This window comes from Loxodonta africana, chromosome 4, assembly GCF_030014295.1.
Source record: "Loxodonta africana isolate mLoxAfr1 chromosome 4, mLoxAfr1.hap2, whole genome shotgun sequence".
Classification (NCBI taxonomy): Eukaryota; Metazoa; Chordata; class Mammalia; order Proboscidea; family Elephantidae; genus Loxodonta; species Loxodonta africana.
The window spans coordinates 17,970,960-17,991,258 of NC_087345.1; the positions used below are offsets into that span (position 1 = coordinate 17,970,960).

At 38.0% G+C, this 20,299-nt stretch overlaps 1 protein-coding gene across 6 annotated transcripts in view; it reads left to right on the forward strand.

Moving 5' to 3' along the window:
- The window catches only part of RBFOX2 (RNA binding fox-1 homolog 2), a 336,178-nt gene that overhangs the window by 283,351 nt on the left and 32,528 nt on the right, over positions 1–20,299 (forward strand). For 3 of the 6 annotated variants that reach the window (XM_023559959.2, XM_023559962.2, XM_064283633.1), the window contains exons 4-5: positions 9,276–9,422; positions 12,430–12,483. In XM_023559959.2, coding sequence (XP_023415727.2) covers positions 9,276–9,422; positions 12,430–12,483 — 201 coding nt within the window. The remainder of the gene's footprint in view (positions 1–9,275; positions 9,423–12,429; positions 12,484–20,299) is intronic. The other 3 variants (XM_023559965.2, XM_010599342.3, XM_064283634.1) reach the window with 1 other exon arrangement.

Consider the following 20,299-nt stretch of genomic DNA (forward strand, 5'->3'; position numbering starts at 1 on the left):
GACTGATAGCAACCCTTTGGGCAACAGAATGAAACACTGCCTGCTCCTGCACCATCCTCACAGTTGTTGTTATGCCTTAGCCCATTGTTGCAGCCACTGTGTCGGTTTATTTCGTTGGGGGTCTTCCTCTTTTTCGCTGACCCCCTGCTTCACCAAGCGTGATGTCCTTCTTCAGGGACTGTTGTTGCCAGGTGCCGTCCAGTTGGTTCCGACTCATAGCGACCCTATGCACAACAGAACGAAACACTGCCCAGTCCTGTGCCATCATTAACAATCGTTGTTATGCTTGAGCCCATTGTTGGAGCCACTGTGTCAGTCCATCTCGTTGAGGGACTTCCTCTTTTCCGCTGACCTGTACCTTACCAAGCATGATGTCCTTTTCCAGGGACTGATCCTTCCTGACAACATGTCTAAAGTATGTAAGACACAGTCTCACCATCCTTTCTTCAAGGAGCATTCTCAAAGGCATCAATTCTTCTCTGGTCTTCCTTATTCATTGTCTAGCTTTCGCATGCATATGAAAAAAAAGATGCATATGAAGCAATTGAAAACACCATGGCTTAGGTCAGGTGCACCTTAGTTTTCAAGGTGACATCTTTGCTTTCCAACACTTTAAAGAGGTCTTTTGCAGCAGATTGGCCCAGTGCAATGCATCTTTTCATTTCTTGACTGCTGCTTCCATGGGTATTGATTGACAACTTCATTCTTTTCTCCATTTATCATGATGTTGCTCATTGGTCCAGTTGTGAGGATTTTTTTTTTTCTTTATTGAGCTGTAATCCATACTGAAGGCTGTGGTCTTTGATCTTCATCAGTGAGTGCTTCATGCCCTATGTTTCATTTCTGAGAGAAGCTGCTTGTTCTACCCCAGCTTTTTATGTAAACATTGGAAAAGGCTCTCATTCACTTGAGGTACAAAGATGCTTATTTTGAAAACAAGCAATATCTCCCAAAATATTTTTTACGAGTCAGCTGAAAACAAGCATAGACCATGTTGCCCAAGTAAAATATATACATACAATACTATGAGATTTTATTAAACACGTATTATTGGTTCCAGGTTACTTTGGAATACACACATCTAATTTGCTTCCTCGTGAAATTGCTCTAAAACTGCAATAGGTAGTTTTTGTGTCTGTATGTTTTTAGAAATATAAACCTGCCAAAACAGAAGACCAGAAGAGACTATACCATAATTTTGGAAGCTGAAAAACAGATGGCCAATTAGTAGCTAACTTAACAAATACAAATGAGCTGATCTCTAAGCCAGTAATAGGAGACAGCTGAGAAATAATTCAGTTTACACCACAAAAACGTTAAGAGTTCCAGAAACTGGTAATACCAGTTAGAGTATTGGAAGAGTCCTCTCTGAAGGAAAGACTTAAAGACATATAAGTTGGGGGTTTACCCAACTTAACGTAGAATGAATCACAAAGTCATCTAGCCCCCCACCCCACTCACTCAGAACTTCTAGTCAGTTTTTTATCTACTCTTCCCCCTCAATTCATAATCATGAACAAACGACTAAGGATTACTGGATACCCAAGGAAAGCCTACAACATGGACGATAGACAACCAAGAAGAAATTTGAGGGGTAAAAGATCATGCAGGAAGTGGGAACCACTCCCTCTCCCTTAATTACCAAAATGATCTTTTATATCCTCAGAGAGATAAGAAAAGCTAACATACCCACTAAATAAGATGGGATGCTAGTTTTGGGGGGGTGGGAGTGGGCAGAATCCAGAGAAGAAAATATGCCCTTGAAATTAAATACATGACAATAAAATGAAAAAAATTTATTGAAGGGCTAGAATATGAAATTGAAGAAATAAAAGTCTATAGTGTCTTACCTACAATTCCAATATACACAAAGTTCTGAAAGTCAAGTGATTTTTTAATAAGTTTGGAGCAAAACTGACAACCTATTTGTAGTCATTATGAATTCCATTTATTTGAATATGCATACATAATGCAAAAAGAAAAAAAATCGCTGCCCCAGGTCTCAATGAAGGTGCTACAGTATGAGTTATGCACCATATTGCCTTTCTAAAATCCTTAAAATTCTGAAACCTGGTATACATTTGGTCCCAAAGGTTTCAGATAAGGTTTCTGGAACCTATATCCCAGAAAATAGCACCAAAGGGCAAAGAAATGGAAAATACTAGAGAAAAGATAAGAAATTTAGAGGACCAGCCCAGAAAATCCAGTATCTAATAATGCAAGATCCAGAAAGGGAGAATCATCAGTGAAATAATTCAGGAAAATTCCCCAGAACTGAAGGATATTAATTTCTAAATTGAAAGAGACCACGGAATGCTTACAAAATCAGTGAAAGTAAAATAAGTCTATACAAAGGCACATCACTGTAAAATTTTAGAACACCAGAGATAATTGCATGATCCCACATGCCAGAAAGTCAGAAAAAAGTTACACGCAAAGGTGCAGGAATCATGTTGACTTCAGATTTCTCAACAGCAGCACTGGATGCTAGAAGACGATTGAGAGTTACCTTCAAAATTCTCTAGGAATTTTCTTTCCAACCTAGAAATCTATACCCAGCCAAACTATCATTAAAATGGAATGATCTCAAAAAAAATTTACTGTGCTAGATTGAATGTCCTCATTTCCTTTTCTTTTCCTTCAGTCTCACAGAGGTAAAAATAAGAAGTGACTCCCACAGAAGAAAAGCAAGAGAAGAAATAAATATTGAATAAAATGAATAATCCATAAACCAAAATATTATTCCTGAATTCATCAAGAGATTCCTTAGTATCTCAGATTATGTATTAAGTCTTGTTATGGTAGAGAGTTGGAAATTGATGCTTCATCTTGTATTGCAGAGTACTCTTTCAGACACTGTCAGAACATTTGTTCACAATGAATGTATAAATAGTTCTCTTGTTTCATAGTAAAGTCAGAAAAATGAATCTACTTCTCTACTTAAAAGGATTCTAAAAGTTTTGAGTCATCAAAAAACGCTTTCAATCCTCATTTCTAGAGAGATTTTACAACTTAAAAATCTCATTTGCTATTAAATGTAAAAAGTCGGGGCTCCCCACTTGTCAGACTGCCTATAAAACAAACAACACGTACAAGGAACGTGCTTCTTAGTTCAATCAAATATACGAGACCAAGTGGGCAACTCCTGCCTTCAGGCAAGACCAGAGGCAGAAAGGGACGGAAAACCGGACAAATGGAGAGGGGGAACCCAGGGTGGAAAGGGGTGAGTGCTGTCACATTGCAGGGATTATAAACAATGTCCCAAAATAATGTGTGTATAAATTTTTGAACGAGAAACTCACTTAAGCTGTAAACTTTCACCTAAGGAACAATTAAAAAAAAAAAAAGTCCCAGGCTCCTCTGCAATGCTAGATAAGCTAGACCTCACTTGGGAAGACAGGTTGTTTGAAAGGTGGATGTATAGGCTTTAGTCACATGATCACATTAGAGCAATGCTGCTGCCAGTCCTTGCTGTAAACTGTCAGTAAACAGACTCCAGTCTCTTCTGTTTCATTCCCTGCCCAGTGAATAAATCAGGCCAGGGAATGACCACAGAAGGGAAAAACAGAGCCCTTAGGAGGTTGTCTTTAAAGTTGCTCAGCAGCTAACAGTAGAAAATAAAGTAAACCAACGCTGAATTGACCGAGATTTTTCTGAGAACATTTTCCTGTCTACTTTTCACAGAGTGAAAGCCTAAAAACCCTTTTTATTTTTTCTCTTTGATTTGTCTATTTAACAATTAATAGTCTCTGTTGGGATATAGGGTTGCTGTGTGTCGGAATCAACTCAACAGCAACGGATTTGGTTTTTTTGTTGTTGTTTGTTTGTTTTTTTGGTGTTGGGATAAGCTTAGAAATAGAGAAAGCTAAATGGGAAATCTGATTTCATCTAATTACACTCCATATAGCTTGACCAATATTATATATTTTTGTTTCCACTATGTTTGCTGTTGTTGCTTGCAGTCAAGTCGATTCCGACTCATGGTGACCCTCTGTGTGCAGAGTAGAACTGTGCTCCACAGGGTTTTCAAGGCTATGACCTTTTGGAATCAGATCACCAGGCCAGTCTTCAGAAGCATCTCTGGGTGGGTTCGAACTGCCAACCTTTTGGCCAATAGTCAACCACTTAACTGTTTGCCCCACCCAGGGAATCCTCCACTATGTACAGAAATCGACTTTTCAGCCCCTTTGAGTATCAGCTGTGTAGTCCTCTGGCTTTTTTCCTAAGTAAAATTCATTGTGCCTTTGCTGATACTCTTTTCTCTCCCTTTTCTTCCCCTTCATAGCTGACCTCCTCTTTGTCTTCTCTCAAGATAAAACACGTGTCATCTCTTCAGTAGCCTCCCCTGTCTCTTAACCCATGCCTTACTCCCATCCCAGGAGAACCATTGTTCCTCCAGATCAGGGACCTGAGAAGATGAGAGAGAATGGGATCCACAAGTGCTCTCCATTCTAATGGGAAGAAAAGGAGAGGATAGATGTAGTGCTAGAAGGGAGGTGGTATAGCATATGAAGTCGGACTGCCGAGTTTTGAATTTCTATTGAGCCCTTTACTATGTGACCTTGGGCAGCTAACTTAACCTCTCTATGCCTTCGTTTCTTTCTCTGTCAATTGGGGATAATAATACCTTCCTCATAGTGTTAATATGAGGATCGAAGAAAATGATACATACAAATTGGCACCTTTGAATTAAGATGTTGGCAAAGAATATTGACTATACCATGGACTGCCAGTAGAACAAACAAATCTGTCTTGGAAAAAGTACAGCCAGAATGTTCCTTAGAAGCAAGAACGGCAGGAGTTTACCTCACATACTTTGGACGTGCTATCAGGAAGGATCAGTCTCTGGAGAAGGACATCATTCTTGATAAAGTAGAGAGTCAGCGAAAAAGAGGAAGACCGTCAATGAGATGAATTAGCACAGTGGCTGCCAACAATGGGCTCAAGCACAACGATTGTGAGGATGGCACAGGATCGAGCATTGTTTCATTCTGTTGTACATAGGGTCGCTATGAGTCAGAACCGACTCGACAGCACCTAACAGCAACAAAGTACAATGTAATACAGTGGCTAAGAATATATACTCTGAAAAAATATTTAAAAAAAGAACATGTACTCTGGAGCCAGCATATTGCCTGGCTTCAAATCCTTGCAGTCTTTCTATCCCTCAGGCTCCTCAACTGAAAAATGGGGCTGAAAAACAGGACTTACTGCTTAGGATTGTTGAAAGAAGTAAAATTTGTAAAATTACATCAGGGCCTGGCAACTAGTAAACACTATTTAAATTATTGTTATTAAAAGCTCTAGATCAGGGTCTGGCATAAAGCATATACTCAATAAATTGTTGCTGTTTACAGGAAACTCCCATTTTTCAAAAAATTGTGTAAGTGGAAAGAAGGAAGGATCTGGGGTTTGAAGTAGGTAAAAGCAAGTTTGAAAAAGTATTTGTAGAAAGTAGGAACATTAATTGACTGGAGATGCTTGATAAGATTGCTGGCCAATATTGAGAGCCCTTTTTAGGTTGGTGACCATGCATCTGTTGTGCTATTCAGCAGCGCCGTTGAATAATTTTCCTCTAGCAACAGTTACTGGCCTGGGTTCGGGCTTATATAAAATTGGTGGTGGGGTTCATTCAGGGTTGCAGTTTTTGTAGGCAGTTTTAACCAAGGAGAGTCATTGAAATGATAGGTTCTGAAACCCGAGTTGGATAGAAAGGGATACAGATAAAGCCTCAGAGATAGGGAAGTGAGGAGTCAATGTTTGCAGGTTTTGAAGAGGTCAGCTAATTGTTGTGGTGGGAGTATTTGAGCAAGCAAACTGAAAAGATAAAAATGGGGTGTTTGAATTAGCCATTTTGGTGGTAGAGCAATTTCAGGTAATGACACCAGCAAATTAAAATATTTATGTTAAAAATCTGAGGGCTTGACTACAGAACATAGAAAGATGTTTGCTTCCAATACATCTATAAAAGGACTAATCCAGAATTTATTAAAAAGAAAAACTACAAATCAGTAATCAAAAGGCAGTCAGTCTAATCGAGGATGGTCCAAGGATTTACATAAGCATTTTACAAAAGAGGATATCAAAATGGCCAATAAACATGTGAAAAGATAATCAACTTCATTAATTATCAGGGTAATGCTGTTTGTTACAGTCAAGTCGATTCCAATTCATGGCGACCCCATGTGTGCAGGGTAGAACTGTTCCATAGGATTTTCAAGCCTGTGACCTTTTGGTAGCAGATCACTGAACCTGTCTTTTGAGGCACCTCTGGGTAGATTTGAACCACCAGCCTTCAGTAGTAGTCAAGCACTTAACCATTTGCACCACTCAGAAATTCCTCTGCCTGCCACTAGAATAGTTAAAATGAAAATGACAATACTGTGAGCAGCTATATCTCACCTACCTGGTTGACAGGAGTGTAAGTTAGTACAGCCATTTTGGAAAACTAACAATGTCTATTAAGACTGAACATACATATTTTCTTGACCCAGTAAATCCATTTCTAGATATCCCTGTTACCGTGCACCAGAAAACATGTAAGAGGAATGTCCTTCTTCATAGTCAAAAACCGGAAACAGTTCAAATAAATTCTGTATGTTTATTCAATGGAATAAGAATGGATGGATTACAGCATGGGTATATGTGTATATTACACAGATACATTGTTGTGTGAAAGAAGTTAGACCCGAAAGAGTATATATTGTATGATCCCTTGCTGCTAAGTTCAAAAGTGGCAAAACTTGTCTGTGGAGTTAAAAGTCAGGATAGTGGTGACCTTTTGGCAGGGAGATGGTGACCAGAGTGGGACTTGAGGAGGCTCCTGAAGTTCTATGTCTTGATCTAATTTGATGGCTACGTGGGTATATTTACTTGGCAAAAATTCATTCACCTGTATTCCTGTGATTTGTGCATTTTATTGGTAGGTTATCCTTCAGTTTTAAAATTTGTATTAAATCAGAAGCTGTGAGAGTTTTGGAAATGATAGTTCACATTTTCCACTTGCCGAGTATCCCTTGAACTAAATATTTCAAACTGTTAAAAAAAAATGTAGATGTTCACTTCAGGGCTGGAAAATGAACCAGTCTGGCTTCTGCCCTCCGAACTGTGTCTTCAGGGCAGCGGAGAACTCTCAACAGGAGCATGTCAGCACCTCAGCCTGCGAACTTGAACTCGTCATGAGTTTTCATTTATCCTTTCACCTCACGTACACTATTTCAGCTTAGCTGGACTACATGTGTGTTATATATAAATCTGTGGTTTAGAGCTTGTAGAATCCCACCTTTTTCGCTTTTCTCAGGGTGGCACATTGTCATCTCACAGATCAGATATGGTTTTCAAGTTTGAGAAGAGTTGCCTGGGATCCAGCTGTGAGATGTGAGAAGCACGTTTGAAGATGCTTGAATGAGCATCAGTTGTAATTACTGCTTATTGTTTTGATGGCATGTTGTTATCCATGTTGCTGTTTTAGTAACTTAGTGAGTTTCAACTATCAGTGGAATTTGTTTTGTTAAGTCTACATTGTGCTCAGATTGGTGATTGAAAACCTTACACTTTCGAAGAACATTGCTTCATAGCTCTTCCCTTTTCTGCTATTTTTATATTGCATGAATCAGTGCACATTTAGGCCATCTGCAAGGCCTGAATGGCATGAAATAAAATGCTGCCATCACTTGGATTGTCGTTTAAGAAGCTGGTATTTATTTGGAATTTGTTCCTGATTATCCTCTATATTTTGAAGTCTCAAATTTCCCTTCAAGATGGTTGCTAACATCTCTTAAGCCAGAAGTATCTCTGATTCCATTTCTTGTAGCCAGAACCTTGAGTCAAGAATCCGTTAGGGACTCAGTTCTGTCTCAATTGAGATAATAAGAACAGTAAGTTCCACTCCTGTGTTAAAAGGTTTAATCTGTTCAGCAAGCCATCCAGTTTGACATGCACTTCACAGGGAGTAGTAAAAACATAAGGGTTTTAAATTGCCACATGAATACTTCAAATAAATTTTTTTTTGCATGCCTAGACTACATCACACCTGTTAGATATTTGTCAGAAATGTTTCTCACATAGCAACTTTCGGGGGTGTAGGGGAAAAAATTGGAACCCTGGTGGTGCAGTGTTAAGAGCTCAGCTGCTAACCGACAGGTTGATGGTTCAAATCCACCAGCCGCTCCTTGGAAACCCTACAGGCCAGTTCTACTCTGTCCTGTAGGATCTCTGTGAGTCGAAATTGACTGGACTGTAACGAGTTTGGTTTTGTTTGTTTTTAGAGGGAAAAAATTTAGATGGACACACGTCTGGGATGCTGCAAGAGAGATGCAGGATTAAAAATGCACACCTACACTCGCTCATATATGTATATAAATATATACATGTCCAGCATTTACGTGTTGAGTAGTAGATTAGTCAGGGTCCATAAAAGCCTTTCGAACTGTTAGTTTCTGATGTGAAACCCAAGTTTGCTCCCTGCTGCAAAAAGAGGGTTCCCCTGTGCTAAAGTTAGCTGGAGTTGCATTAATTCTGGGGAGTAGAGATTGGTTCCAGAGTAAGCAGCTTCAAACAAACTGCCAATTGTCACGAGATGTCTCCTCTTCATAAATATTATAATACGTTGGCAACACAGCAGTCCTAAACTCTGAAACTAATAGAATGAAACATAAAAATACTCCCTTATTTCATTTCTTTGAGAAAACCTGAGATGATAGGCCAAAAACACACTTACTTCTTACAACTAGGTACTACAGGATTTTCATTTTCTAAATAGAAATACTTCAGAAATAGAAAGCTCTACTAGAAGTCTAAGAATAAAGATACTGTTCTTACATCTTCAGTTATCCTAATGTATTTCCTTGTGATCTCGGGCCCCTCGCTCAGTCTTTCTGTGTCCCTTGTCTCCCATTTTGCTAATAAAACTAAAAAACCCGTTCCTGTCGAGTCGACTCTGACTCACAGCGACCGTATAGGACAGAGTAGAACTGCCCCATAGAGTTTCCAAGGAGCGCCTGGTGGATTTGAACTGCCGACCTTTAGGTTAGCAGTCGTAGCACTTAAATGTGCTGTCTAAATAGTCAAAAGATCTACATTTTGCTTGTAGATTATAGCATTTTGAACATAGATGACATCTTTTTTTTCTCTCTTTGAAGGGACAGCTATAATTTTGCTTACAAACATACTGTTTGAGAATGGTTGGAATGAGGGAGGGCTTTAATTGTTATACATAATACTTGTGGAGTAATTGTAGTTATTTTTCATTCACTGTTGTTTGTTCCTTTGTTTAGCAGACAGAAGGGGGAGCACAGACAGACGGCCAGCAGTCACAGACACAAAGTAGTGAAAATTCAGAGAGTAAATCTACCCCTAAACGGCTGCACGTCTCTAATATTCCTTTCCGCTTCCGGGACCCTGACCTCCGACAGATGTTTGGGGTAAGTCTCTGAAGGCTTCTTACAGATTTTAAATTGAAATATAATTTAATCCATCAGATGTGTTATTAGCCATTAGCGCTTTAGAATAAAACTACAGATAGATGGAGAAAGATCCAGAGGTATATTGGTATGCTCATCAGTCTTTAGATACCTTTTTCTATCACCTGGTCCACTCTAGACATTAGAGTAAGTTTTGCAGGTTCTCACAGACATAGGACAATCATGTGTCGTATTTCCCTGGGACTGAGGGGCTTCTTGGGATGTGGGACTTTCAGTGCTAAAACCAGGAAAGTCCCTGACAAACCAGGATGAGTTGGTTGCCCGACTCTCACACCAAACTTAGTAAATGTATTAATAACATGCTTAGTTTCACCTAGAAGAGCCAACATAAGCATTTTTTTAAGAGTAGTAATTCCTAAACTTGTCTGCACATTAGAAGTCACCTCAGGAGCTTAAAAATACTGATGCCCGTGTCCTATACCCAAACACTGTGACTTAATTGGTCTGGAGTGGGGCTTGGGCATTTTTATAAGATTCCCCCAGATGATTCTAATGAACAGATAAGCTTGGAGACCACAGCTTATTCATTCGGTAACATTCTTGGTTGTTTCTTTGCCTTCCATACAAGCCCAATACAGTATTGCCTTATCCTCCTCCACCATAGGACCAGAGGGACAAAGCTCAGGGATCGCTGTTACAGCCCTGTCCTCCACCTTTTGCAATGTCTAAGAAGATACATAATGTAGAGAATACATGTTTCGAGGTGGCCCAGTGAAGTGGGAAGTGTATGCTCACTTAAAGCACAATTAAAAAAAAAAAAAGGTAGAAAGTGTGTGGATTTGAGCATCAAAGAGCCAGGGTTCATATTCTACTCGTATGTGACCTTGGGAAAGTCATTTAACCTCTGTGAACTTGAATTTCATTTCCGTAAAAATAAGAATGGCAATTCCTACCTTTCGGAGTGTTATGAATTAAATGGTATCTGTGAAAGCAGGTGGCCATACCTCAGCGTTTTTTTTGTTTGTGTGTTTCCATGCTCATACTCAATAGTGTCAAGACCAGTGTCTACCTGGTTTATAAAGGTTGGCTTGTGGAGGGTTCAGCTGTTTATTTCCTCTTAAAATTTCTGTCATGAAAACAGAAAGTGTAATAGCAAGGATTTAAGTTCTTGGAAAGTGAACAGCTTTTGGGAAGTAAGTCCTAATTGTTGACTATGCTATGCTAGAAAAACAAACACCCTTTTTAAAATCTGGGCCGTGGCCGCTTCATGGTGACAAGACACTGGAACAAAATTTTATCACTTCTGGTGGACTACCTGGATGCATTTTAAGGCCAAGGTAGAAATGTAATGATGTTCTTGAAGTATTTGAGTAGCTGTTACACATAAAATGATAGCTAGCTATTCTTCATCTCTACAGAAAAGAGCAACAGAAAACATAAAGGGCAGCGTAAGGGACTTAGCTTACATGGAAGAAGAAACTTCCTGAGAGCAGGAGTTAGTAGATTCACTACTGGATGATCAGAGATAGTGTGGAATTTTTGTCTCTGGAGGTCTGTGAAAATGGGGTCCATTCTCATCTCTCGGGGAGGTGTGCTGTCTCTTGAGTCAGAAAAATAGTCTCCATTGAAGATCTGCCTAGGCTTGTTAATGAGTGATTTCTTGATATGTATTATGCCCTTCCATAAGGGACAAAGTGCAAAAGAAATAGATTTCCCTTGCAAGGAATTCCTGGTTGTTCTGTCTGCTTCCCTCTTCCAGAGAAAGGCAGTAGCGTTGTTAAAGAGCAGGAGACTTTATGCTCTTCTTTGATTAGCTCCTTAAACTTGACAAATAGCCTCTTTCAGCCTTACTTTCCTTAACCAGAAGAGGAAGGACATCCCTTGCCTAGGAGGATGTTATAAGGATACCTTAGAAAATGTAAAAGAAAACAAAACTCTGAAGCACTGTACAAGTCTTATTTTTACAAGGTAGACGTAGAAATAAAATGCCCTCCTACATAAAATAAGACATATTTCTCATTCCTTGATTTTTCTAATTTTCAATTAGATCCTGAAGCTGGAGTCAAACCCAGATGTTTTACTCTAGGAAGCTGGAGCTCTTTCAGTATATGCCTTTTAGTAAGGATAGTAAGGATTCAAACCAGTAAGAAAGCATGGCTTCTCTTTTGTTCTTTTTATTTTTCACATTTCCCAAAGTCTGATTTGAAATCCAAGCGAAACAGGTAATTGGGTATATGAGGCTAACACGCAGAGGAAAGTGTGAGCCAGCAAGATACCTGGAGATTGATTATGCATACCTTCAGTTCACTTCATCCAAGTATTGATTTAAACAGTTTTGTCACTGTCTAGGTAGCCGCCCCTCCTAGTAATAACTGTTCTGTGTATGACCTTTAATCAGCTGTTGACCTACGTAACAGTAGTTTATACCTTCCTGGTATCTTTAGCTTTAGTTGTTTTTCCAAATGTTAAAATATTTTTAAAATTACTAAGCAAAGTTGTTTTGAAAAAATATTCTTCATGTTCATTGCAGAAATACTAAAGTGACCAATAAATGGAATCATCCCTAATGTCCAAAAAGAAATATAATGGGCTATCATGTAGCCTATAGAAATGATAACACAGATGCATATTTACTGAGTTGAAAACTTGTTCATGATGTAGTATTAAAAAAAAGATATAGTATTAAGTTTTAAAAAAAAGGTAAGTTATAAACAATATGTGGAGTTTATCTGATACATATATGTGTATGTATATATCTGATATTTATGTGTCTGATTGGTGTATGTATAAATGCGTAAGAAAATTTAAGAAGACTGTGTACAAAATGTGAAGATGGTGGGGTTGCAGATGATCTTTTTTTCTGTCCCTTTTCCTTTTTTGTGTGTCTTTATTTTCTAGTTTTTGTATAATAAATATGGTTTACTTGCATAAATTAAAAGAAGGGAGAGGAAGAACAGCCTTCAGTGTGTATTGACCATAAATAAATGTCTTTGTTTTGTCTCTGCAGCAGTTTGGCAAAATCCTAGATGTAGAAATAATTTTTAACGAACGTGGCTCTAAGGTAAGCTCCATTTCACTATCCAGTGTGCTTGGTTTCTTTTTTAGTTTAGTTTTATTTTAAATAGTAAATATTCAGAAAATGTAAGCTGTGTTTTAAGCCTGCAAAAAAGTATGCCAGGTATCTTGCTTGGCTTAAATTGTGTCTAAAAATAAGCAATCCCACAGCCAAACCTTATCCTAATACTTAAATAATTGGAAGAATAGGAGCAAGAGACATTTTAGGAGAGGATGTGGCAGTAGGGAAGATAAGGTAGGAGATACCAGTCCTTTATCAGACCTAAGTTTAGCCCAAGCTTTCTTATTTTAAAGGAGGGTAGAAAAGGCTGAAAAAAATGAAATTCTCTTAGGACCTCTATCAGAACAATTCAGTTTTCTTAAACCAAACTTAAAAATAACATCCTTTGAACAAATTTAATATTTCATTTATTCAGATGACTTGCTGTCTCTTTTGTACAAATTTAACTAGGTTTGAATACAGTGAATTTGACCCGTCTCTCCTTAAAGTTATACCCAGTTAGAGAAGCTTCAGGATGTAGAGTTGCTTCAATTACAAATACAGTGAGTTTCTGTTTTTCCATAAGAATGAAAGTGACAGTGTCCAATTTGATGTCTGTACCCTCTTCTGAAGGTAGTCTACGGAAGAACTGACATTTTTCATTAAAATTACTTTTCTCTATTAATTTGTTTTAATATTTTAAGTTCCCAACCTATATGACTTTTTATGTACTAAAATAAGCCACAGTGTTTTTAGGAATGAGGGAATGGTGGTGGGAAAAAATATTTGATGAACTGGATTTTGGGTAGTTTTCTTTGAAAGAATTCTTCCTCCTGAGCAGGTGAAATCCACCCCACCGAAACAATCAGCTGTGTCCAAGCCTGTAAATATTGACCTTAACTATGTTCAGTTCTGCTGAAACTTTTACAATGAAGTAATTTTTAAATTAACTTTAATTTGGTCATCTCTGCTGAACTGTGAAAACAGCTCTTGGCTGTGACTAAATGTCCTAAGAATGTCATTTAAGAATTTGAGAAAAGCTAAGTAAAGCTAATAAATGGGCTAAGATTTACCCTCTTCAATTTCCCACTCCAAATTCACCACCCTTTGAGGGTTGATAGCCCACATGCACTGTTGTCTATGCCTCCTGCCCCATCTGTGCTAGGACAAAGGTATGCACTGTTGTATGCTCCTGATCGTGATTCCCTTTCCCTATAGGATGTATCAACACTAAAATGTTTAATTCCAACTATAATAGTTATTTGTTAACGCTTAACGAGGTAATTATACTCTAAGCTTCCAGTTTTCAGTTAAAACAAAAATGATCACTATGCTTATACAGAACTTTCTCCAGCACTTAACTTGGTAAGTATTTTTAAAGTGAACTCTATTCAGACTGCAACCAGTAAGACTGTTTATTGTATAGTTCCTTTGTTGTGTAGTTTGCTTTTATTTTTTGTGATCTTCTTAGCTACAAGGTGGGAAAATGACAGCGGTTTAGAGATGGGAAGCGCAAGAATGTGGAATGAATACATGAAGATTATTTAACTATATGGTTTATCTAAAGTAGCAGTGTATGCACTTATTTTTAACCAGACTCTTAACGACTGGAAGCCCAATATCATTTCATCAGGCATTGAGGACTTGCTCCTTACCAAGAAAACAATTTTATTGAATTATTGTGAAGCAAAGGAAAGGATCTTTCTTAAGGCTTCTTTCATTGACTTCAAGGATTTGCCTATTACCAAAACTTTTTAAAATTTATTTGATCAATTGCTTCTCCCTGTAATTTTCATTTTAAAATAATGACACAAGCCTTCCTTTTCTCTTTGGGGAATCTTAAGAGCATATGTGCCTCTCTCAGCTTGATGCCGGATCCTCACTGCCCATTTTTTCCATTGGGCTGCTAAAGGGTCCACAGACTATGTACTGATAGGTAAATGTCCTAAAAACAAAGCACAGATTTCAGAATTGCTCTGGACCTGTCTGCAAGAACTTACAGAAAACCTTGTCTTTGTCCTTTACCTTTTTAACTGTTACCTGAAGTTCTTTGCTAGAATGAGGTCCCCTGGAACTGCTCTGTGAGGCTAGTTAATAGAGGCTTATTTTAGAGTCAGACCCATAGATGTCTTTTCTGGGATCCACCTAAGATAAATTAATGAGCACTCTTCTTTTTGTGAATTAAGTTTAGTTTCTCATTTCTTTTGTAGTTGAGGTTGACTGCAAAATTATGTGCCTTGAAAGGAACCAAAGAAAAAGGAGACATGTGTGGTCCTGTTGTTTAGTTAAGAGTTGCTCAGGCTTTTGAACAATGTGCTTCTCTATGTAGAAATTAGTTTTATTGAATTTTTTTTTTTTTTTTTTTTTGGGTAGCAGAGATGAAAAAACTAGTCTCAGAATAATTCTGAGATAAGCACTGCTTACATGTAAAACAGTGTTTAACCGAATTGCTTCACCCAAAAAGCAGCTCTTTATCCTATCTTATTTTGAACAGTGGGACTGTGGACCCAGCACTGTAGAATATACCCATTTGAAAACATAAGTGACACTGTTAACACTGCCACCCCGTCCTTGCCCACGTTGTCCACCTTTACCAGCTTTGCCCGTAAAGTAGAATTTCTCTGCTCCAGGAAGTAGTTGTTTCTTTGTTGTTGCTTTCCTTTCTTGACTTTCATGCTCCGGATTTGGCTTACCTAGATTATGGAATGAATACTTATTATCACATGCACAGACATACATGCATATAAATTTGAATTATTTCATGTGATTTAAAAAAAAAGTCTTTTTACTCCCCACTCCTTTGTAAAAACACAAAAAGAACTCAGCTGTGTCTAGTTTTCTGTGATTAACGGGAACAAAGAGAGACTACCCTTTTGAAAATGCACAATTAGGCTATGATGAGAAATAATGCCCCTGCCAAAAAATTAACTAGTTTACTCAAGTGGAATCTAGAAAATGATGATATGAGTATGTATAGCTTTGTTGATTCTACCAGATATGACGGAGTGTTAACACAAATAATAAGGAAATAGGTTATAGGTAGAGTTGCCGTGACCTGGGTTATCCAGGATAGTCCCTGTTTATGCCTGTTATCTTAGCATAATTATTAATAATGTCCTCTTTCTCCCTCAGAGCATCCCAGTTTGAACAGTAAATTATATTGTCACTCTCCTTGTAGGTCATTTAAGTAATAGCTTTTTAAAAGCACCTTTTTAAAAACCATGATAAAACTAAAGTATGGTACTTAATGAAAAGTAGAAAAAAAGGAAAAAATTTTCACTAAACACAGCCAACCACTACTCATATTCTGTGGTTTTCCTTCTAGTCTTTTTGTTCCTTTTGAATCTTAAACAGAACACTAAATAATCGTCACCTCCTTTGATCCCTCGTATCCTTTGTTGTGCATTCTCTGGTAGGCTCTTGTAGTGGCCAAGTGCTTGCTGCTCTTCAAAAGTTTATTCCATTATTGAACTTCAGACTTTTCACTATCCTCTTCACTGTACCCAGCCCCACAACAGTTTGTACAAATTATCAAGCTAGCAGTTAAATGGAAACCCTGGTGGCGTAGTGGTTAAGAACTACAGCCACTAACCAAATGGCTGGCAGTTCAAATCCATCAGGCACTCCTTGGAAGCCCTATGGGGCAGTTCTACTCTGTCCTGTAGGGTCGCTATGAGCCAGAATCAACTCGACGGCAACAGGTTAGGTTAGGTTACAGGTTAATAGTTAAATAAATACACAGAGTCTAATATTAATGTTTTCCATAAGATTTCATCAAAATAGTTTTGATATTATAGTTGTCCCTTGAAGGGACGTGCATTATAAGTTCTGAGTATGTAGATATACTCCCTTCGGTCAGTGCTGGGCATTAAGCCCACCGAGGGGCTGCAGAACAGAGCACAGCTACAGTGATCTCCTTGACTGTTTCTAGCAAAGCTTTACTTAATGTGTTCTCATTATTTCTCTCAGGTGGATATCTGGAATGATAGGGCTCTGGGTTTAGGTTGGGCTTACGTGCGGCTGGAGTTAGGGAAGATAAACCTCTGTTCCTGATCCGTGCACATAAGTCGTGTGCTGTAATTCCAGCCTGTCTCTCTAGCCTTTGATTTCCTGCAAAGGGAAACTTCATTATTTAATATGGTCAAAATACTTTCTTTGAAGTCGAGCTAAGTAGGCCTTGGTGATTTTCAGTAATATTTGATAGGTAATACTGAAGTAAAATGTTTTTCATTATGCTTAAAATGGAATTAACAGTGCATGGATTTCCAAAGGGCTTAGTTTATTTTTCTTTGGTTACCATTTTATGGGTTTTAGTTTTATTTTTCTTTTCTTTATTTTTTAATTTCTGTGTTCTGGCCATACCCAGGAGAACCGTCTGCTTTTGATTTCTCCCTTAAAAGTTACATGGTAAATTTTCTTTCTCATTCTTCTGAGATGGAAAAATTCAAAGATTATACAAATAAAAATATTTTTTTACAATGCTCATTTTATTGCTTGTCATTTGTTGCAGTCTGAGGCCAGACTAAAAAGGTGACAGTTACTCGGCTTCTATATGCCCTTGATTAAAAATGGATGTCAAGCCTGGTGATAGAATTGCTGCCATACTTGCTAGAAGTTTTAATCACAATCATACACCTAACAAACACACCATTCCTCTGTTTGCAAAAGGCAGATAGCTGGTAAATCACTAATGTAACACTGGTATATTTACGCTATTAATGTAAAAGGACTTTGGTAGGAGAATAAAGCATATAGGCCTCCTCTGCTCAGTGCAGTGGCCACACTGAGCGCTTGGGATGTGGTGAGTCCAAACTGCCATGTGCTCTAAAGTAAAACACTTCAAAGGTTTAGTCCAAAAAGAAGAATGTGAAACGTCTTATTAATAATGTCTTTATATTGCCATGTTGAAATGGTAATACGTTATATATGTTGGATTAAATAACATGTATTATTAAAATTAATTTTACCTGTTTCTACTTTTTTAATGTAGCTACTAGAAAATTATAAATTATATATGCGACTCACTCTGTATTTCTCTTAGGCAGTGCTCGTGTAGACAAAATTATCTAAACATCAGTTTTTTAAATGAAAAATAAAAGCTTTTTGTATATCTGTTTTTTGTCCATGAGAGTTTAGATAACAGAAGTTTTCTATCGTCTTACGTACCTCTTATGGAGAATTTGAGGTTAAATCTCAGTGTGACTTTGTACCTATTCAGACTGGTTATTTTGTTTCCCTGTCTGATACATTATTTTTTTAAAAGCAGTTCTAAGGAAAATGTGTTACTCACATAATTTTATTAACTTTTTTTTTCAAAGTAAGAGATCAGAATGACCAAGTTTACTGTGAGCTAGGTTTCTGAGAACGAACATTTCATACAAGCGTGCTTTCCTATTGGTAACTTTTAAAACTTGAATAATCTGTGTGAAGATCTTCAGCACAGTTCCTGGTGCATTTTTTAAAATGCTAAATTTTATTGAAGAAACAATACATTATAAAAAAATTAAATCTTTGAGTTAATATTCTTGCAACTGAACTGTAAATGTGCTAGATAAGCAAGCACGAAGTTGGGTTGTGGTAGATCATCTTTTAAAAGATTCAGTATGAGACAAAACTAAATAAGAATAATACTCTAAAAATGCTAGTTGTATTTCTCATTTTTCTAACCCTGGACTTCAGTTCTGAGAGGTACGTGTTAGGTTTCTATTGCTTTTGAACAAGTTATCACAAATTTGGTGGCTTAAAATAACACTGATGTATTATCTTACAGTTCTAGAAGTCAGAAGTCTACAGTGGGTCTCAATAGGCCAAAATCAAGGGCTGTGTTCCTTCAGTAGGCTCTAATAAGGGAGCCTTGGCGTAGTGGTTAAGAGCTCAGGCAACTAACCAAGAGGTTGGCAGATCCAATCCACCAGCCGCTCCTTGGAAACCCTATGGAGCAGTTCTTCTCTGTCCTATATGGTTGCTGGGAGTCAGAATTGACTCGACAGCAATGGATTTTAAGGGATAATCAAGAAGCCTTGGTGGCACAAAGGTTAAGTGCTGGGCTGCTAACTGAAAGGTCAGTGGTTCGAACCCACTAGCTCTTGTCAGGAGAAGGATGTTGCAGTCTGCGTCCCTAAAGATCACAGCCTTGGAAACCCTATTGGGGCAATTCTACTCTGTCCTATAGGGTCTCTGTGAGTTGGAATCTACTCGACAGCAGCAGGCTTGGTAAGGGATAATCCATTTCCTTGCCTTTTCAAGCTTTTAGGGGCTGCTGCAAGGAGCCCTGCTGGCACGATGTTTAGGTGCTCAACTGTTAACCAAAAGGTTGGCTGTTCAAACCCTCCTAGCAGCTCTGTGGGAGAAAGACCTGGCAATCTGCTCCTGTAAAGGTTACGGCCTAGAAAACCCTGTGGGGCAGTTCTGCCCTGTCATATAGGGTCTCTATGGGTCAGAATCGACTCGACAGCACTTAACAGCAGAGGCTACCGCATTCCTTGGCCCACGACCCTCTTCCATCTTCAGAGCCTCATTGGTTGGTCAGATCTTTCTCAGGCTGTATCACTATGATCCTGACCCTCCTGCCTCCCTCTTATAAGCACGCTTGTCATTACATTGGACCCACCCAGATAATCCAGGATAATCTTTCCTTCTCAAAATCATTAGCTTAATCACATCTGCAAAATCCCTTTTGCCATGTAAGGTAACATATTCACAGAGCTCTAGGGATTAAGACATGGAGAATTTGGGAGGCTGTTATTCTGCCTCTTACCTTTATGTATCATCAGAAAGTCTCAAAGCATCAACAAGGCTTTCTTCCTCCTTTTACCCTAGGTAATGATGCCTATGGAGATTGCTTTATTTTGATTTGTCTGGTATCTTGATTAGCATTTTTATTGGCATATAAGCACCTCCTTATAAAACACTTTTAAAACCTTTGAAAAGGAAATTTTGTTCCAGAATATTAAAGTTATTGTTGAGAAAATCTCACACAAGCAGACATTTATGCTAAACTTTGTCATTTGTTGACTATAAAATGTCTGTGTTTATGACACCATTATTCATTCTTTCAGATGAGATTTTGTGTCACAGATGTTCCATCAACACTTCCCAGAAAGGAGGGTCATAGAAAATGTTTAGCAACTAGATATAAAAAAGAAAACTAGGAGGATTTTACGTAGGACTGATGATTTTCTCATTTCCTCACCATTAGCTGTGTATCCTTGGGTACTCAACCTCAGTTTGACTCAATTTCTTTACCTTTAAAATGAAACCAACAGATCCTTTTTATCCCATGGTTGTATTGACAAGACAAAAAAGTATGTGTGTATGTGTATATAGATATAGTCCTAAATGAATCGGAATCGACTCGACGGCCCTGGGTTTGGTTTGGTTTATAGTCATAAAGCTAAGATAACCCAAGGCATTAGTCTCCATATAACTTGCCATTCAACTATTTGTTTATAATATATTAGTTTAAGTTAATAAGGCGTTGACTGTTTACAATAGCAAAAAGGTGGAAGCAACCAAGGTGCCCATCAATGGATGAATGGATAAATAAATTATGGTATATTCACTCCGTGGAATACTACACATCGGTAAAGAACTATGATGAATCTGTGAAACATTTCATAATATGGAGGAATCTGGAAGGCATTATGCTGGGTGAAATCAGTCAGTTGCAAAACGACAAATATTGTATGAGACCACTATTATAAGAACTCAAGAAATAGTTGAAACAGAGAAGAAAATATTCTTTGATGGTTACCAGAGCGGGAGGAGGGAGGAAGAGGGGTATTCACTAATTAGATAGTAGACAAGAACTGTATCAGATGAA